The sequence below is a fragment of the Procambarus clarkii genome, chromosome 34 (assembly GCF_040958095.1).
Source record: "Procambarus clarkii isolate CNS0578487 chromosome 34, FALCON_Pclarkii_2.0, whole genome shotgun sequence".
Classification (NCBI taxonomy): Eukaryota; Metazoa; Arthropoda; class Malacostraca; order Decapoda; family Cambaridae; genus Procambarus; species Procambarus clarkii.
Window position 1 is genome coordinate 43,777,160 of NC_091183.1, and position 20,000 is coordinate 43,797,159.

Below are 20,000 nucleotides of genomic sequence, written 5' to 3' on the forward strand. Positions count from 1 at the left end.
GACCGCCGTCGTCGCCAGCAGTAGCCAGCAGACGCAGCAGAGACACCGTTGAGTCCACCCCCAGGCTCTGCTGCAGGAGGGAGACCACAGACAAGTGTTAGAAGCCACGCTCATGTTGTCTGCTGCTGATGATGATGGAGAGAGAGAGAGAGAGAGAGAGAGAGAGAGAGAGAGAGAGAGAGAGAGAGAGAGAGAGAGAGAGAGAGAGAGAGAGAGAGAGAGAGAGATGCGTGCTAGGAACTACATTCAGGTCTGCAGAGCAGAGAAACGTGCAGAGAAGCTCATATCAAAATCTGCTGCTGTAAGGGGAAAACATTGTATTAAAAGACGCAATAAGACCTAATATATATATATATATATATATATATATATATATATATATATATATATATATATATATATATATATATATATATATATATATATATATATATAAACAAAATACAACTCGAAAAAATTTATAAAAATTTCAAAAAGCTTAGATTTAGGAAAGACCTGGGTAAATACTAGTTTGGAAAGAGGAATGTTGATTTATGGAACAAATTACTGGGTACCATGATAGAACACTGCCTTGTTTCAAGCGTAGGTTAGACAAACATATGAATGAGTTTGGGTGGATGTAAATACGAGCTGCTTTGTATAGGTCCCTATAGGCTTTATGTCATTTGACTAATGCTTATGTCCTTACGACCAGTTGCAAGAATGATTGGGTAAATATCAGGTGAAGGCGCTAAGCCAGTAAGATTGCATTGAATTACGAAGGAATTTGGGCTCGTCTCAGAGGCTTCCCAGCTCTTCCCACGATCCACCAGATATTCCCACGGTGTCCCAGCTCTTCCCACGATCCACCAGATATTCCCACGGTGTCCCAGCTCTTCCCACGATCCACCAGATATTCCCACGGTGTCCCAATTCTTCCCACGGTCTCTCAGCTCTCTCCACGTCTCTCAGCTTTCCTCACAATCTCTCATCTCTCCATATCTCCTCACTGCAACCAGTTAAGCGGCTAGCACAGATGCTGCTAAAATACACAGAAAACTAAATCTGTAACAAAGTCTGAAATGGAGAGAAGAGAGGGAAGAGATCGGATCATGTTTATTGAATGAAAGATGAAGGGGGATTGAGGAGACTCCTGTTAAGAATAGATAGGAATTGTAGGGTATACTGGTGACAGGACTGATTGTTAAGGAGATGTAGAGGGCGGGGGGGGGGGGGGAGAATGATTAAAGGGATGGTGATGTATAGGGGGAAAAGGACAGATGTTTAAGGGAGATGTTAACGAGAAAGAGATGTCAAAAGGGTGAGATGTTTGGGGGGATGTCTAGAGGGAATATGTTTTGGAGGATGCTCAAAGGTAGAGATGCTTAGTAGGGAGAGATGTTCAGGAGATTTTTAAGGGGTAAAGATGCCACAGAAGGGAAGAAACGAAGACAGGAAGAGGGACAGGAAGACTGTGTGAAAGGGCCACGGACGGTACTTGGAAGGGTGGGAAGGAAGCTGGAGAAAAGTAAGAAGGTTAGTGAGGAAAATGACAGCGCCTTAGGAGAGGAAGGAAAAGGTAATCATGAATAGAAATCGAGGTGAAGATGGATGGCACGTTATGGGATGCTGGAGAGGCAAGGTGCCAGGGACAGATGGGGAGGAGGGGCAAGGGGCCAGGGACAAACGGGGAGGAGATAAGGGAGGGAGAAAGCCGCCGTACCCACACCACGTCAGGGACAGAGGTGAGAGCTTACTGTAATGGGGGAGCCATCAGAGAATAAAATATGTAGGAGAGAGAGAGAGAGAGAGAGAGAGTTAGAGAAGAGAGAGAGAGAGAGAGAGAGAGAGAGAGAGAGAGAGAGAGAGAGAGAGAGAGAGAGAGAGAGAGTTAGAGAGAGAGAGAGAGAGAGAGTTAGAGAGAGAGAGAGAGAGAGAGAGAGAGAGAGAGAGAGAGAGAGAGAGAGAGAGAGAGAGAGAGAGAGAGAGAGAGAGAGAGAGAGAGAGAGAGAGAGAGAGAGAGAGAGAGAGAGAGAGAGAGAGAGAGAGAGAGAGAGAGAGAGAGAGAGAGAGAGAGAGAGAGAGAGAGAGAGAGTTAGAGAGAGAGTTAGAGAGAGAGATGAGGACCTTGGTGGGAGGGAGATATACAAAACTACAGAAGGTACCTCCCACTTCAAGGCCTCCTACACCCTCCCAATCAAAGAATACCTCCATCATCAAGGGCCTAAATAATACCAGAAACTCGAGCCTCGAACCCTAACGTTTCTAACGAACGTGAGCGTAAAGAACGCTACACACGGGCAAATGTGCATCGAGATGACCTTTGGATATACGCAGTGCTTAAACGTAGATTACGCACTGACGCCAACTACTTACATCTACGCTGATGAAAAATCTCCAACATTTCAGAAAGACAATTACAAAATAGATTACTTACGAAAACACAAATTTGCCCTTCAAGTGTAACTTGTAAATTGACGAATCATAGTGACAAAATCCCATCAGGAGAGTTTGGGATCTCACACGTTAAACGAATCTCCATAGTTCTATAACAAAATTATATAATTATCACTTCTGTTCATGCTCTAACGTCTCACCATCGGCCTTTGTTCAAATGTATAATCTCACTAAATTATTTTGTTTACACTGTACCAAATGAGTAATCTCAAGGTTCAAAACAAAACAAGATTATCGGCTTTTGTGCAAATGGAAAATTTTTATCTCATATTTAAACTATATTGAAGAGACTTTAAAATAACATATTTCTGTGTTTTTTGAATATATCTCTTGGTGGTCTCTTGTTGAGAATAAATCTCCTCTTTCCTCTTGAAAATATCTCCTGAAAGTCTCTTGTTCCTCTATTATTTCTTCGTCTATTGTTCCTTTATTATCACTTGTTCCTGAATTACCTGTCTTTAATTCTCTTATTATCTCTCCATCTATTGTTCCTCTATTCATCTCTCTATGAATGTCTAAGTCATCTTGGGCTTTAGGGAAATACATTCACAGTATTGTATAACATTTCTGAATAAACAGTTATTCAAGCTGTTTACAAAAGCTTTTACATATTATATATTAATATAGCATTATCCTGTGATATATATATATATATATATATGTATATATATATATATATATATATATATATATATATATATATATATATATATATATATATATATATATATATATATATAATCAATATTTTTAGCTTTCTATATATATGTAAGTTTCTTCGCTACCAATAAAAAAAAATCATGCTGGAAACGATTCCTAAATTCTGTCGCTTTGAGTTTACCTTAATAAGGCTTATCGACCTCGAGAGGGTTATTAAAGCCAGCACAATACCTAACTGACCAACAAGCAAGTATAACTCCGTTCTAAACAGTTTAGGGTGAAAGAAAATGGCTTGTGGCCTAGGAATGATCATATATTGTACTTCCAATGTCCTTGGAGTTATTAGAGACATTATATAATCTCTTTTATAACCTCCAAATGCATGATAATGGGACTTGGGAGGCAACAAGGTTGTGTTCAAGACTGGAGAGACACACACACTCACTCCCCGAGGAGTGAGTGTGTGTGTCACACTCACAGCAGGTGAGTGTGAACCATATAAGAGGCAGGACGACCTGAAGAGCGCCGGAGAGAGAGAGAGGGGGGAAAAAAAATTCTTGAGACGTGAGATGTTTATATCAGTGGGCGGCTGGTGTCACGTTTTGTACGGCCTCATTGATGGAGCTTCGTACGTGTAGTAAAAGGGATAATTAGAGTAAACTAGATGCCCAAGTCTCCCTGACACACACCCTCCCTCTCCTCTCTCTCTCTCTCTCTCTCTCTCTCTCTCTCTCTCTCTCTCTCTCTCTCTCTCTCTCTTTCTCTCTCTCTCTCTCTCTCTCTCTCTCTCTCTCTCTCTCTCTCTCTTTCTCTCTCTCTCTACACAGCCTTCGCTCCTGGTTTCTCTTCACACACACACACACACACACACACACACACACACACACACACACACACACACACACACACACACACAAAGGTATGCTACTAGACTAGTCCCAGAACTAAGAGGCATGAGTTATGAGGAAAGGCTGCGGGGAATGCACCTTACGACACTGGAAGACAGAAGAGTAAGTGGGGACATGATCACAACCTACAAAATCCTCAGGGGAATCGACCGGGTAAACAAGGATGAACTATTCAACACTGGTGGGACGCGAACAAGGGGACACAGGTGGAAGCTGAGTACCCAAATGAGCCACAGAGACGTTAGAAAGAACTTTTTCAGTGTCAGAGTAGTTAGTAAATGGAATGCATTAGGAAGTGATGTGGTGGAGGCTGACTCCATACACAGTTTCAAATGTAGATATGATAGAGCCCAATAGGCTCAGGAATCTGTACACCAGTTGATTGACGGTTGAGAGGCGGGACCAAAGAGCCAGAGCTCAACCCCCGCAAGCACAATTAGGTGAGTACACACACACACACACACACACACACACACACACACACACACAAACACACACACACACACACTCTCCATATCCCCCTCACACACCCTTCCAAGCTCCTCCCACAATCATCACATTCTTTCAGTCACCTTCCCCCACAACACGTCCTCTCCAACTCCACATTCCTTGCACACACACGCCCTCCCTCCCTCCCTCCAAACAAAAGGGTGAACCTAGAACGCAAATCTCTCATCTCAACATACGTTCCAAAAGTCAATATCAGAATTCACAAATATTTAAAATGAAGTGAATGTCTACTGACTTGTGACAAAACATTTCGCGTCTGTTCATGGGACCACGACCCAGTTACGACACTCTCGATACAATCCCAATAAATCCTTCAAAATTTTAATGAAGCTAGCCCCAAGCGTCGGCCTCTAACCTCAGATAGACAAGCAAACAAGTAGATATTCTCTTTCATATATATATAGATAGTGTTGTTTTCCAGGTGTTCTGAGATGACTGGGAAACATATTCTTCTGCATTATGATGAGATTTTGTAATAATAACACTTATCATATCACTAAATAACATTCCTACGACTGATAATTAATATTACTATCACAAAAAAATATTCTTACTATCTGGTCCTAAGAAAGAGAATGTCGGTTTGCCTGTCCAAGATTGAAAGTCAGATACCTGAGGCTAACATCACTGAACTTTGTTGCATTAATGGTGAATTTAGTTTTTACAGTGTCACAATGGGGTCGGTGTTTGCCCGGTGCCCCATCCCACTCCCCAGCTTTAAATGGGGCACACGCCCTAACTGCCATCTTCTCAGGCTCCTGGTCAATTTAATCGAGCCTGACCTCAGGCTATCTTGAGATGAGATGATTTCGGGGCTTTAGTGTCCCCGCGGCCCGGTCCTCGACCAGGCCTCCACCCCCAGGAAGCAGCCCGTGACAGCTGACTAACTCCCAGGTACCTATTTACTGCTAGGTAACAGGGGCATTCAGGGTGAAAGAAACTTTGCTCATTTGTTTCCGCCTCGTGCGGGAATCGAACCCGCGCCACAGAATTACGAGCCCTGCGCGCTATCCACCAGGCTACGAGGCCCCCAGGCTGGGCTCAGGGAGTGAAATAACTCCTGAAACCTTTACAAAGTAATTCCTTTGTTACTTTGTAACTCCTTTACAAAGTCTGTGTGGATGTTATATGTTCTGCGCCGAGACCATAGATTTCAGAATTGTTTTTTTTTTTTAAATATTAATGATATTTAGATACTGACTTTCAAGATATATATTTAAATGACAGATTTGCATTCAGGGTAGAACCTTTTGGGAAAGTGATGATGATATAATGTAAGATTTTTTTTTACAATAATAGGGAAGGTGTTCATACCTTTGGATGTATGCCTTATTTGATAATTGATAATTGACAATTGATAAGATCATAGGCGAGGGTGGAGATAGAGAGAGTGTGTGTGTGTGTGTGTGTGTGTGTGTGTGTGTGTGTGTGTGTGTGTGTGTGTGTGTGTGTGTGTGTGTGTGTGTGCAGGGAGGGTGGAGACGGGGAGGGTGTTGTGTGTGTGTGTGTGTGTGTGTGTGTGCAGGGAGGGTGGAGACGGGGAGGGTGTTGTGTGTGTGTGTGTGTGTGTGTGTGTGTGTGTGTGCAGGGAGGGTGGAGACGGGGAGGGTGTTGTGTGTGTGTGTGTGTGTGTGTGTGTGTGCAGGGAGGGTGGAGACGGGGAGGGTGTTGTGTGTGTGTGTGTGCTAGTAGGAGCCAAGGAAGATGTGTTGGGGAATAGAGGGAGAGTATGTGGGGGAGATCGGAAGTGTATAATGATAAAAGATGAGGAAAACACGTGGAAGATGATGGATATGGTGTGAAGAAGTTCACACTGATGAAGATAGTGTATTAAAAGATGCTGACAGGAGGGAGGGGTGTATAACTATGGGATTATGGGGAAGGGTGTATGGGAGTATCTGGGCACCCATACACCCTCGGAACCCCCCTCTCCCAAGTAACTAATAAATACTATCATTAAAAATAATGAGTGAAAATGCAAAATTAAAAATATTAATAATAATTGTAGTAAGACATTGCAAATATTAATACTATTAAAATAATGAGATCCGTAGCCAAGTCTTGGCCAGTAAATTATAAGGAGTTAGGCTAAGTTATGTGTGGCTCTGGTAAGTTTCTCTTAATTAACGGCCAGGCAGGGATTTGGTAAACTAGCGCTAACTTGCCAACATAAGTTAGGTTGATTAAGTTCGCTAAGATACACGGGTTTTCTTGCCTTATGTTACCTGAAAAATAAATATTCTCAAGGCAAAGTAAAAAATCGAAGGCCTTGAGATAATAAAAATATGTTGTATTCTTTTTTTGGGGGGATACATAGAACCATTTATGTATCTCCATTTGTGTCGAAGGATACATAAATACAGATTACATTAAATTCTGTTATATTACCCTTCAACTACTGTTAAATAATACAGGAATACACATAAGCCTACTTTAATTAGTATCAAGCTCAATTTTTACTTCTAAAGAAATTAATTTAAATTTTTTAACAGGTGCCTCGAAGATTCAAATGTCCTCGCGAAGCCTCTCGACATTCTTAAAAAAATCCCAACATGAGTTTCTCACCATATATTCAACCACGATTGTTGCAGATACGAAAATAAAAGCTTTGATGCCTTTTCTTTGGTCTGGGTGTAGGTGTTTGTGGTGTGTGTGTGTGTGTGTGTGTGTGTGTGTGTGTGTGTGTGTGTGTGTGTGTGTGTGTGTGTGTGTGTGTGTGTGTGTGTGTGTGTGTGTGTGTCCATCTGTCCTGGCTCGTCTCCAAGTGGACAAAGAAATCTCAGAATCTTTTGAAGAGGTATCCGCTTCGTCTGATCACAGGGTGGCATACCCAAGAGAATATGTTTGTTTGCGGGTGTGTGTGTGTGAATGAGAGAAAGAGAGAGAGAGAGAGAGAGAGAGAGAGAGAGAGAGAGAGAGAGAGAGAGAGAGAGAGAGAGAGAGAGAGAGAGAGAGAGAGAGAGAGAGAGAGAGAGAGAGACCCCACACATTCTGAGAAAACATTCCTAACAATGTTAAAACAGTGAGGAAAGAAGAATCGACAGCTGTCTCCTCGCTTGGCTTCCACCTCTAGGAGATAAAATCACGACCATCTGAACTTACAAAGAATGGTTTATGGGATGTTGATCACAATCATTCCTCCCAGGAGAGACCATTTGTAAAACTGTGTGGAAAAGATTTTCTACTTTTTATTAAGAAGCAAGAAAATAGAGGATTAAGTCTTAAGAAACATCACCAAAGCATGTCCCAAGAGATTACCAAAGGTGCTGCATGTGTTAAAAGATCAACACAGGTGTAGTATAACCAAAAATATTAACGCAATTGTAGCATATCTGAAAAGATAGCCACATGTGCAGTATGTCTAAAAGGATTATCACAAACATATGCCTTAAATGAAGTATTACATACACAAGACAGATACATATGATGCATATTTAAAGAGCTTACCTACTGATGTGAATCTGTGTAACTTTTAGAGGGAGCCCAAGGCGATATATTTCAACTTCAATTATGAGGAGGAAGCACTGGGCAGGTATGAATATCAAGGAAGTATCAATATCAAGTATCAGGAAGGGTTAAAAGAACAAGGAACTGGGCTATGAGAACAAGAAACTGTCATATGACAAGGAGCTGTCATATGTAGAAACCGTATTGTCATTTGAAGACAATGTACTCTCAAATGAGGACAAGTAGCTGTCATATGAGGACAAGGAGCAGTCATATGAGGACAAGGAGCAGTCATATGAGGACAAAGAGCAGTCATATGAGGACAAGGAGCAGTCATATGAGGACAAGGAGCAGTCATATGAGGACAAGGAGCAGTCATATGAGGACAAGGAGCAGTCATATGATGACAAGTAGCATTCACACGATGACAAGTAGCAGTCATAGTCATACGAGGACAAGGAGCAGTCATATGCGGACAAGGAGCAGTCATATGAGGACAAGGAGCTATCATATGTACAGGAACTCTCCTGTGAGGACAGGGAACTGCCACATGAATCTACATGATATGATACAATTGGTTCAGATTGCTATGTATTTATGATGCCTAGTACAGTGTGGTGGGTTGGACAGTGGTGGTAGAGGAGTGAGATAAATTGCTGCATATCTCAAAGAAATAACACGAACAAATTATTGAAATTAACACCACAGTTGTATGTGTAGAGGAGATATGGATAGCAGATCTTAGATACCTGGTAGCCTATCCGGATAGGAACTTTCAGCTGTGTCTCTGAAGACAGGCTCACAGATGTGTCTGTACTAAATCTTAAATAAATCCCCAGCCTCCTGCTTAAGAAATTGATCTTCGTGTTTAGGCAACTTCAAAGTACGTCTTGAAAAAACGATATATATATCAATGATTTTAGAGCCCCTAGGTACTGTGAGGTACTAACAATGAGGTACTAATAGTGTGGTACAGTGAGGTACAGCAAAAGTACTATAGGTAGGGAACTAAGGATTAAAAGGTATCGATATCTAGATGAAACACAACATGTGTGGTACCTTAGGACCTGAGCTACAAACACGTTATTACAGAAGAAGTCATACTATACAGCAACGTCTTGAGAGGATTACAGAAAGTGAACTACCTACAGACAAAGCCATTACAGTCAAGCCTCTACAGGTGAGTATATAATGAGTGACACATTACTGCAGAGGCTGCACTAAGGAAAGTACTACAGGTAAGAATAGGCACACACTAGGTAGGAGCAGATGGGAGTACTTTAGATAAGGCAAAGTACTGTAGGCAAAAATGGTACTATAAGAAAGGGGGCGCACTTCAAATAGGGGGAGGTATTGGATGAGACTGACAAAGGGGCAAAGGCAATACGAGACACTGGAGGTGAGGCGATAACTTATATTTAATAGTGTTGATTATAAGTGTCAGAATTATTGCTACATATATTACAGGTGAGGGAGAGGTAGTATAAATCAGAGAAGGTATTGCAGTTGAGAACCTACACTGCAAGTGCGAGATACTACAGGTGAGGAGGGGAGGCATTACAGGTGAGGGGGGGAGGCACTACAGGTGAGGGGGGGAGGCACTACAGGTGAGGGGGGGAGGCACTACAGGTGAGGGGAAAGGCATTACAGGTGAGGGGGGAGGCACTACAGGTGAGGGGAGAGGCACTACAGGTGAGGGGGGGAGGCACTACAGGTGAGGGGAAAGGCATTACAGGTGAGGGGGGAGGCACTACAGGTGAGGGGAGAGGCACTACAGGTGAGGGGGGAGGCACTACAGGTGAGGGGGGAGGCACTACAGGTGAGGGACTACAGGTGAGGGAGGAGGCAACTCACCACGTGGATGTTGTGTGTGAGGTGTTGTCCTCGGAGCCACCAGGTGAGGACAGGTGGGGGCCTCACCCCGGAGGCCTCACACCTCATGTCGTATTGGCGACCTCCAGACAGCTTCCCCGTAGGCGCCTGCATCTCCACCCTCAGCTCGGAGTCTGGCGGAAGAGGCCGTAGGCATCGTTAGAGAGGAAGGTGTTCAGAGACGTTCATAAACACATTGTGCAACTTCTCACACAGACTCACACACACACAGACTCACACACACACAGACTCACACACACACAGACTCACACACACACAGACTCACACACACACAGACTCACACACACACAGACTCACACACACACAGACTCACACACACACAGACTCACACACACACAGACTCACACACACACAGACTCACACACACACAGACTCACACACACACACGTATGCATATACAAACGAACAAGAAAAATAACTTAAGGAATCTATTTATGTAAAAAATTCTATAATAAAGAAGCGTCCGTCCGAGGTTGGAGGCCAGAGGTATAGGGCTAGTCACACACATTTCTGAAAGACATATTGATGGTTGGGGACTGTCATAGGCAGGTCGGGGTTCGCCCCCAATGCCACTCCTTTTAATGGGATCGGCTCCTGCTGCTGACTCCCAGCCGCTCCTATGAAAGTCTGAAATGGTTGTTTCAGCAACCATTTCAGTTTCAGCAACAACAACACAATGTTGTTACAATGTTGCATTAAAGTAACACTAGTAAAAGGAACATTATTATTATTATTAAAAGAACATTTTTGGGTGCATATGTTGCATGAGAGAGAGAGAGAGAGAGAGAGAGAGAGAGAGAGAGAGAGAGAGAGAGAGAGAGAGAGAGAGAGAGAGAGAGAGAGAGAGAGAGAGAGAGAGAGAGAGAGAGAGAAAGAGAGAGAGCAGACAGACAGACAGACAGAGAGAATATCACAACCCCCTAAAACACAACACCATCTTCACATCTCATTAACCAACTGCACATCACCATCCCGCATCTCAAGGTACCCATAATACCAACACATTCATCACAGACATTCTTACTCTCTTTTCACGTGTAAATATAAGCGGGAGAGACGATTTATACACCTCTAGGTCGGTGATAAACAATGGAACTTAAGGACCATTAAACTTGCCGCAGTTCATCCTGATTTTCTCAAGATGAATTTCAAGATGAGATCGACGTCATCTGTTTACATATAGAGGTGAAACTCTTTTATATTTTGTTCACGAGTTATAGATATGAATGCAGTTCTATCTTGGAGAATTAAGGTAAACTGTTATTAATTATTTGGTCTTAATAGTTAATTAATCATAGGTCTTGGGAGTCATTTACGAAACATTTTAAGTCTTCCAATGGACTTGCTTCCATTAAAGTCAATTAGTGATGTTTTTACTCTACTTCTTTATAAACATTACAGATGTTTTAGCCTCTGCTTCTTCTTTTAACATCACTATTTTAGCCTCCTTGACGTCTTGAAAAGTACTGATATTTTTAAGCTCCACTACAATTTTAACATTACTGATGTCTTAGACTTCCTGAGATGTCTTTAACACTACTGATGTCTTAGACTTCCTGAGATGTCTTTAACACTACTGATGTCTTAGACCTCTATAGATGTCTTTAACACTACTGATGTCTTAGGGTTCTTGAGATGTCTTTAACACTACTGATGTCTTAGGGTTCTTGAGATGTCTTTAACACTACTGATGTCTTAGGCTTCTTGAGATGTCTTTAACACTACTGATGTCTTAGGCTTCCTGAGACGTCTTTAACACTACTGATGTCTTAGGCTTCCTGAGATGTCTTTAACATTACTGATGTCTTAGGCTTCCTGAGACGTCTTTAACACTACTGATGTCTTAGGCTTCCTGAGATGTCTTTAACACTACTGATGTCTTAGGCTTCCTGAGATGTCTTTAACACTACTGATGTCTTAGGCTTCCTGAGATGTCTTTAACACTACTGATGTCTTAGACCTCTATAGATGTCTTTAACATTACTGATGTCTTAGGCTTCTTGAGATGTCTTTAACACTACTGATTTCTTAGGCTTCCTAAGATGTCTTTAACGCTACTGATGTCTTAGGCTTCCTGAGATGTCTTAGACTCCTAGAGATGTCTTTAACACTACTGAAATTTTGGTCTCCTCTACGCCTCTAAATTTAAGACACGCTTAAAATGTTCCTTGGGTCTTTCTCATTCGTCATCAAGTCTCGATAACTCTTCCTCATTCACGTCTCCCATCGTCCACTCATCGTGCTACCCTAGAGCACAAATGTGTAGAGAGAGCACACACATGTTTCAGGCGTAGCGAACTTTGACGCCAACAAGACAATTCGTTCTCATCAACTGATTACAGGCAGGAGCGCAAAGATCTTTATTTCATATTCGCTTTGGTATAATCGCATATTTATAGCTTAATTCAATAGGAAAACGATTATGCTCTGTAGTTAAAAAATTAAGGTGTAGATTCAGTTTTCGTTTAGTATGTACAGATTTACACTGATTGGATAATCTAGTTATACCTCCATTGTGAAGGAAGCTCAATTAAGGGATTGAACAATTTTGTGAAAGGAATTAGTGATCAATGTTTCTAGCACGAATCTTCTAATTTTTTCTCATGTTTTTCTTCACTTGAGAAGGAAAGTTTAACTTTCCGAAGTTCAATTTACATTTTTATTATGGCCCGATGCTAAGAGATGCGTTTCATTGATCCTGTCAACATTTTCAAAGGCAGTGTAGAAGTGAATATAATTTTGTTGGAACAACTGAATATATAATGGAGAGAGAGAGAGAGAGAGAGAGAGAGAGAGAGAGAGAGAGAGAGAGAGAGAGAGAGAGAGAGAGAGAGAGAGAGAGAGAGAGAGAGAGAGAGAGAGAAAGAGAGAGAGAGAGACACAGACAGAGAGAGAGAGAGAGAGAGAGAGAGAGAGAGAGAGAGAGAGAGAGAGAGAGAGAGAGAGAGAGAGAGAGAGAGAGAGAGAGAGAGAGAGAGAGACAGAGACAGAGACAGACAGAGACAGACAACGAGAGAGAGAGAGAGAGAGAGATGGAGAAGCACCTCATTGTGAACCAATAGGCCTATTGCTGCTTACCTATGTTTATATATATTTGAAAACACCTTACCCGACTCACCTGTCTCACGCAGGAAGACTGAGGCACTCAAGGGCGGGAGTGCGGGCGTGTTAGCCGCCGTGCAGGTGAGATTGTGGGCGAGGTGGGCGCGCGTGAGGGCGGCCACGTGCAGGGTGTTGGTCACGTAAGATGCGGTGGGCGTGGCAGTGGGCGTGGCCAGTGAGGACCCGCCCTCCTGCCACTCCTCAGCCTCTGAGTCCAGCAATGTCGGCCCCGACCACCACGTGACGTTGGGGAGAGGTTCACCTGGAGACCAAGAAGCAGCTATGGTGAACACTGTTAGAATGGTGATGGTGATCACAACCTCAGTCAGTGATTATAATGTTGTGATTATAATGTACGATTACACAGAGAGTAATCGTACTAACGGGACTGAATCACTGAGAAAATCCATTGATTTCCCCTCTAAAAAAATCCCTCTAATCAATTAATATTTAAAACAAAATTTCCAACAAATATGATTGTAAAGTTATTTACATGATGTTAGTAGACACGCTTTAGATCTAAATTTGAATATCTAGGTAATTTATTAAATGTATTCATCCCGGGTTCGATCCCGGGCGCCGGCGAGAAACAATGGGCAGAGTTTCTTTCACCCTATGCCCCTGTTACTTAGCAGTAAATAGGTACCTGGGTGTTAGTCAGCTGTCACGGGCTACTTCCTGGGGGTGGAGGCCTGGTCGAGGACCGGGCCGAGGGGACACTAAAAACCCCGAAATCATCTCAAGATAAGAATCCCAAAGAATAAAAAGGTGAACACACAACTGCTATCTAACTGAAGCTTTAGGCCTCCTGTGGGAGGCCAAATGAGGCTGGAGGTATTAGGTGATCCACGTCCTTGTTATATCAATTCCAAACCCCCATTAAACGTGGAAATAACATCCTCTCTTATTGTATGTGTTCGTAGCCTGGTTGGTAGAGCTCCAGCCAAAGTGAATGCAATGTTATTTCCAAAGTTTATTGTGGTGTACAATTTATATGAATGAGTTTGGGTAAATAGGAGCTGCCTCGCATGGGCCAAAAACGCTTCCTGTAGTTTAATTTCTTCACACGCTCTGTTCCTACCTCCTGTAGCTCTGCAGGAGAGGGTGAGAGGCTGGTCCTCTTGTACTGACGCTACGCCCTCCACCAGAGCCCCCCCGGGGCTGTAGATACGTAGTTGCCTTGGCAAGTCTGTAGAGAGAAAAGAGGATGATAGATATATATTTTGTAACGAGACAAGAGGCTATATGGCATCAAAAGAGGCAAGTACAAGAGGCAAGCAAGACAAGTTAAAAACAGAAACACATCAGAAAATATCGACAGATGTGCCATACAGGCCAACGTCCTTCAGGAAGTTTGAGAAATAACCCCATGTGAATACCACATGTATCCCGGGGGAGACCCATTTTGGAATATGCTGCTCCGGCATGGAACTCCTGCATAAATGTGAAAACAAAGCTAGGAAAGGCCCAAAGACACGCACTAACGTTTGTTCCGGAGCTAACGGGAATGAGTGATGAAGAGTGATGAACACACACACACACACACACACACACACACACACACACACACACACACACACACAAACAACAATAGCATCACACACACACACACACAAACAACAATAGCATCACACACACACACACACAAACAACAATAGCATCACACACACACACACACACAACCACCTATCCCCCCCCCCACACACACACACACACACAACCACCTATCCCCCCCCCCCACACACACACACACACACACACACAAACAACAATAGCATCACACACACACACACACAAACAACAATAGCATCACACACACACACACACACAACCACCTATCCCCCCCCCGTCCACACACACACACACACACACACACACACACACAACCACCTATCCCCCCCCCCCCCCCCCCCCACACACACACACACACACACACACACACACACACACACAAACAACAATAGCATCACACACACACACACACAAACAACAATAGCATCACACACACACACACAAACAACAATAGCATCACACACACACACACACAAACAACAATAGCATCACACACACACACACACACACACATACACATACACCCCCACATCCTCATATCTCCACACTACAGCAGCCACATTCCAACACCCTCACGACCGCCCACTCACAAACGCACTATATTTAAACAACAATAATTTAGGATGCATTGTTCCGGAGTTCATAACAAGTCGCTGTTCTCTCTATCAGTACCTCTGCCGCCCACGAATACGAAATTAAACCACCCTGTTACGCCCACGGGATGGGTATGGGCGCCTCGCTAACACCACCACCACCGCCCGCATGCAACAGCCCTGCGGTACGCCCACGGGATGGGGGATTACGCCCCCCTCAAAAGCGTACAGGACAGGGAAATAAACTACTCCAAACTAACCATAAACCCATCAACAATTTGACATGCATAATTGCAAGATGATAAATGATTTTATACCCAGTAATTATATCCTGAATACAAACAGGTAAATATTATTTAATACCCAAAATATATAATCAAAAGCGTTCTAGCTACTTCATAATAATAACAATTATAATTTTTTTTGCATATATAGATATGCATTTATAATTAAAATCATTCATCACACAGCTGTCAAGGGGGGTTACAGTCAAAGCGTAAAATATCAGCATAATTTTATTCATAACATTAGTAAAAATGTGAGCTTTTGTTTACAAAAAAGCTTGTACATTATTCATTTACAGATTATAATATTTTTATTAGCAATAAAATAATAAAACAGTTTTAATGTGATATTTTAATGACAAAGAGCATATTGATGATTCTGATGACAATATCGATTTTGTTCATCACATGAGTGACATCAACATGAAGATAAGAGTGGAGGCTGACATCAACATGAAGATAAGAGTGGAGACTGACATCAACATGAAGATAAGAGTGGAGACTGACATCAACATAGAGACAAGAGTGGAGGCTGACATCAACATGAAGACAAGAGTGGAGACTGACATCAACATAGAGACAAGAGTGGAGACTGACATCAACATAGAGACAAGAGTGGAGGCTGACATCAACATGGAGACAAGAGTGGAGGCTGACATCAACATGGAGACAAGAGTGGAGGCTGACATCAACATAGAGACAAGAGTGGAGGCTGACATCAACATGAAGACAAGAGTGGAGGCTGATATCAACATGAAGATAAGAGTGGAGACTGACATCAACATAGAGACAAGAGTGGAGGCTGACATCAACATGAAGACAAGAGTGGAGACTGACATCAACATAGAGACAAGAGTGGAGACTGACATCAACATAGAGACAAGAGTGGAGGCTGACATCAACATGAAGAATATAGTGGAGGCTGACATCAACATAGAGACAAGAGTGGAGGCTGACATCAACATAGAGACAAGAGTGGAGGCTGACATCAACATGGAGACAAGAGTGGAGGCTGACATCAACATGGAGACAAGAGTGGAGGCTGACATCAACATGGAGACAAGAGTGGAGGCTGACATCAACATGAAGACAAGAGTGGAGGCTGACATCAACATGAAGAGAAAAATCAAGATTGACATCAGAATAAACTCAAGCGAGGAGAATAACATCACCACGAGAACATCTTGTCAAATTCTTCAGTGCATAATGACCGAGTGCTTGACAGGAACTGTCAAGTCTAGAGCTGTCAAGTCTCTTGCTCTTCCTTTACTGTTAATTAACAGACGAGTGACGAGGAATGCAAACGCATTTGTTGGAAATATTAGAACAAATGTAAGATTAACATCCTCTCGCTTATGTCAAAACATCTGTTTAATGTTTATCTTTTTTTTTTACAGGTGCAAGCTACAGTGCAACCTCTCTATAACGGCAAGCACATACACGTGTGTTTAGGGCACATACACGTGTGTTTTGGGCACATATACGTATGTTTAGGGCACATACACGTGTGCTATGGACTTAAGGGGCGACTCAACTCACCGGAAACCTTTCCATTAAAATGCTGAAAACAAGTTTGGATTCGCAAAAGCCCCCTTGTTCCGAATCCAAACTGTTGGATTCAACTGTACTGTTACTGTTGCTGTCCTTTAAATGGTCAGTAACTGTTAATTTATTTGTCTTATGCAGGCGACGACTCACAATAACCTGGCTGAAGTAGTTTGACCACACACTAGAATTCAAATTATTTGTTCGAGAATTATGCTGATTGTTTGGGATCAGTTGGGGGTCTTATCCTTGATTGTATAGGATTGGTTGGTACTTATTCCTGATTAGTTAAGTGTCTGGAGTGCATATTCCTGTTTGGTCAGTGTCAGTAGTTGTCGTTTCTGATTCATCATTGCCTGTTGTGCCTATTCCTGATTGATCAGTGTTTTTTGGAGGGCTTGCTTCTGATTAGTCATTATCTGTAGTGCTTACTCCTGATTGGTCGGTGTTTGTAATGCTTATTTCTGATTGATTACCATCTGTAATGCTTTTTTTCTGATTGGTCACTATTTGTAGTCCTTATTTCTAATTGGTCATTGAATGCATGTTTTTATTTAAGATCGACTTTTTTTATATTCCCTTATTGATACCTATGATAACTTTATTCTCAATAAGGTATCAGCATATTGATCCCTGATTAGTCAATACCATTTTGTTCTTTGGGTCAATTGGTTACTGAATTGGGGCCCAATTGTTTCGTTCACCAGGGGTTCCTTTCCAAGTAGTGACTCAATGGGACAATAAATTCTTTATTTTGTGAATAATAGTGTTTTATTATGCTTTATTGATTAGAAAAGTTAGGTGTCTAATCCTTATTAGTCGTCTAATATGAACTCATATTTCTTACTGACTAGTATGAGTCCCTGTTACTTATTGACCATTGTATATTAGTCCCTGTTCCTTAACAGAGACTTAAATAAGTTAAGTCTTAACTTATTAGACTTAACGATAAGTCTTAAATCTTCGTAATTATTACGTTCCCGTTGAAGTGGTCAATAACATACCTATCTCACTAACGCTCTCTCTGTTGTCTGCACGAAGCAGACAGCTGGGCAAGAGAACTAACAGACAGACAGCAAGACATAGACAGAAAGACAGACAGCACGACATAGACAGAAAGACAGACAGGCGGATAGCACGACTGACAGTACAATATAATATGGGAAAGAGCCGATTTATCTAAGCTTTAAAGGATTAAAATATTGGTGGAACACAAGCAAATTTTAACCACTATACCCAAAAAAAAAGTTTCACTAAGGGGATAAAGTGACCAAAGTGAAATTTTATGCAAAATTTCTCTAATAGAAAGTTTAGTTTGCGAGAAACTCAATTAAAACATTTCCAAGAGATGTCACCACAAACAGATGTCACCACAAACAGATGTCACCACAAACAGATGTCACCACAAACGAAGCTACAAACGAAGTTAGAAGTGACAGAAGTGGATGACAAAACTAACCAAGTTTTCATCAAGATTGTCTTGACCCCCACCAAGAGTGTCTGGACCCCACCGAGAGTGACTGGACCCCATCAAGAGTGACTGGACCCCACCGAGAGTGTCTGGACCCCACCAAGAGTGACTGGACCCCATCAAGAGTGACTGGACCCCACCAAGAGTGACTGGACCCCATCAAGAGTGACTGGACCTCACCAAGAGTGACTGAACCCCATCAAGAGTGACTGGACCCCACCAAGAGTGACTGGACCCCACCAAGAGTGACTGGACCCCCATCAAGAGTGACTGGACCCCACCAAGAGTGATTGGACCCCACCAAGAGTGTCTGGACCCCACCAAGATTGTCTTGACCCCACCAAGAGTTTCTGGACCCCATCAAATGTATCTGAACCCCACACAGTGTGATAGGACTTCCACCAAGAGAGTCTGGACCCCATCAGGAGTGACTGGACCCCACCAAGAGTGACTGGACCCCACCAAGAGTGACTGGACCCCACCAACATTGTCTGGACCCCACCAAAAGTGACTGGACCCCACCAACATTGTCTTGACCCCACCAAGAGTGACTGGACCCCACTCTGATTTCCTGACGTCTGGAACTGGTAGGACCTCAATAGGCTTCCCTGAGACCTCTCTCTCCTCCCCCAGGAGCGGCTTGGCCCCTCCCCCTACAGCATTCCCGCAGGGGCCTTCGAGCCTGGCAGGGGCCCCCCTGGCGAGGAAAGGACCCCCCCCTCCAGAGCGTGATAACACCGCAGGAAGATGTGTGTCTGACCATCGCTCGTGGTTCTACTGTGAGAGCTGTGAAGGGCGACCGGGAAGCGGGTTTCTTACGGCGCTTCTTCGTCATGAATAGCCGGCAGATAACACCCCGAATTGTCTCTCTCTCTCTCTCTCTCTCTCTCTCTCTCTCTCTCTCTCTCTCTCTCTCTCTCTCTCTCTCTCTCTCTCTCTCTCTCATGTGGCCCCCAACCACTTGGGTTGGACGGTAGAGCGACGGTCTCGCTACATGCAGGTCGGCGTTCAATCCCCGAGCGTCTACAAGTGGTTGGGCACCATTCCTTTCCCTCCGTCCCACCCCAAATCCTTAACCTGATCCCTTCCCAGTGCTATATAGTCGTAATGGCTTGGCGCTTTCTCCTGATAGTTCACTTCACTTCTCTCTCCTGTGTGTGTGTAGAGAGAAAGGGAGAGAGAGAGAGAGAGAGAGAGAGAGAGAGAGAGAGAGAGAGAGAGAGAGAGAGAGAGAGAGAGAGAGAGAGAGAGAGAGAGAGAGAGAGAGAGGGGGAAAAGGGGAAAAAAGGGAGTTGCAGACTGCAACTATCTCTGCAAGTGACATAGAGAGACCCGGGCACAGCCGGACACCCGTATCTAGAAAGCTATATAACATAAACAAGGCAATTGGCATAGACTTATTAGCTCATGCTAATCACCTTCTATGTATACACAATGCAACGCATTGATGTATATTTGTCTAACCTTCGCTTGAAACAACAGCGTGGCACCACGCCAATTAAATGACTTAATTATTTTATCTCATACAACAACTATTTTCAAAACCAGTATTTACCCAGGTCTACTTTTTTTCTTAATG

The 20,000-nt window shown here is 43.0% G+C and overlaps 1 protein-coding gene across 1 annotated transcript in view; it reads right to left on the bottom strand.

Annotated features, from left to right (window-relative positions):
- LOC123749298 (uncharacterized) overlaps nucleotides 1-20,000 on the bottom strand; it is an 84,064-nt gene that overhangs the window by 43,155 nt on the left and 20,909 nt on the right. Inside the window, exons 2-5 of the mRNA XM_069335731.1 lie at nucleotides 14,038-14,145; nucleotides 12,973-13,218; nucleotides 9,816-9,967; nucleotides 1-70 (exon numbers count right to left, since the gene is read on the bottom strand). The exon at nucleotides 1-70 is cut by the window's left edge and continues 75 nt beyond it. Of these exons, the coding sequence (XP_069191832.1) occupies nucleotides 1-70; nucleotides 9,816-9,967; nucleotides 12,973-13,218; nucleotides 14,038-14,145 (576 nt within the window). The remainder of the gene's footprint in view (nucleotides 71-9,815; nucleotides 9,968-12,972; nucleotides 13,219-14,037; nucleotides 14,146-20,000) is intronic.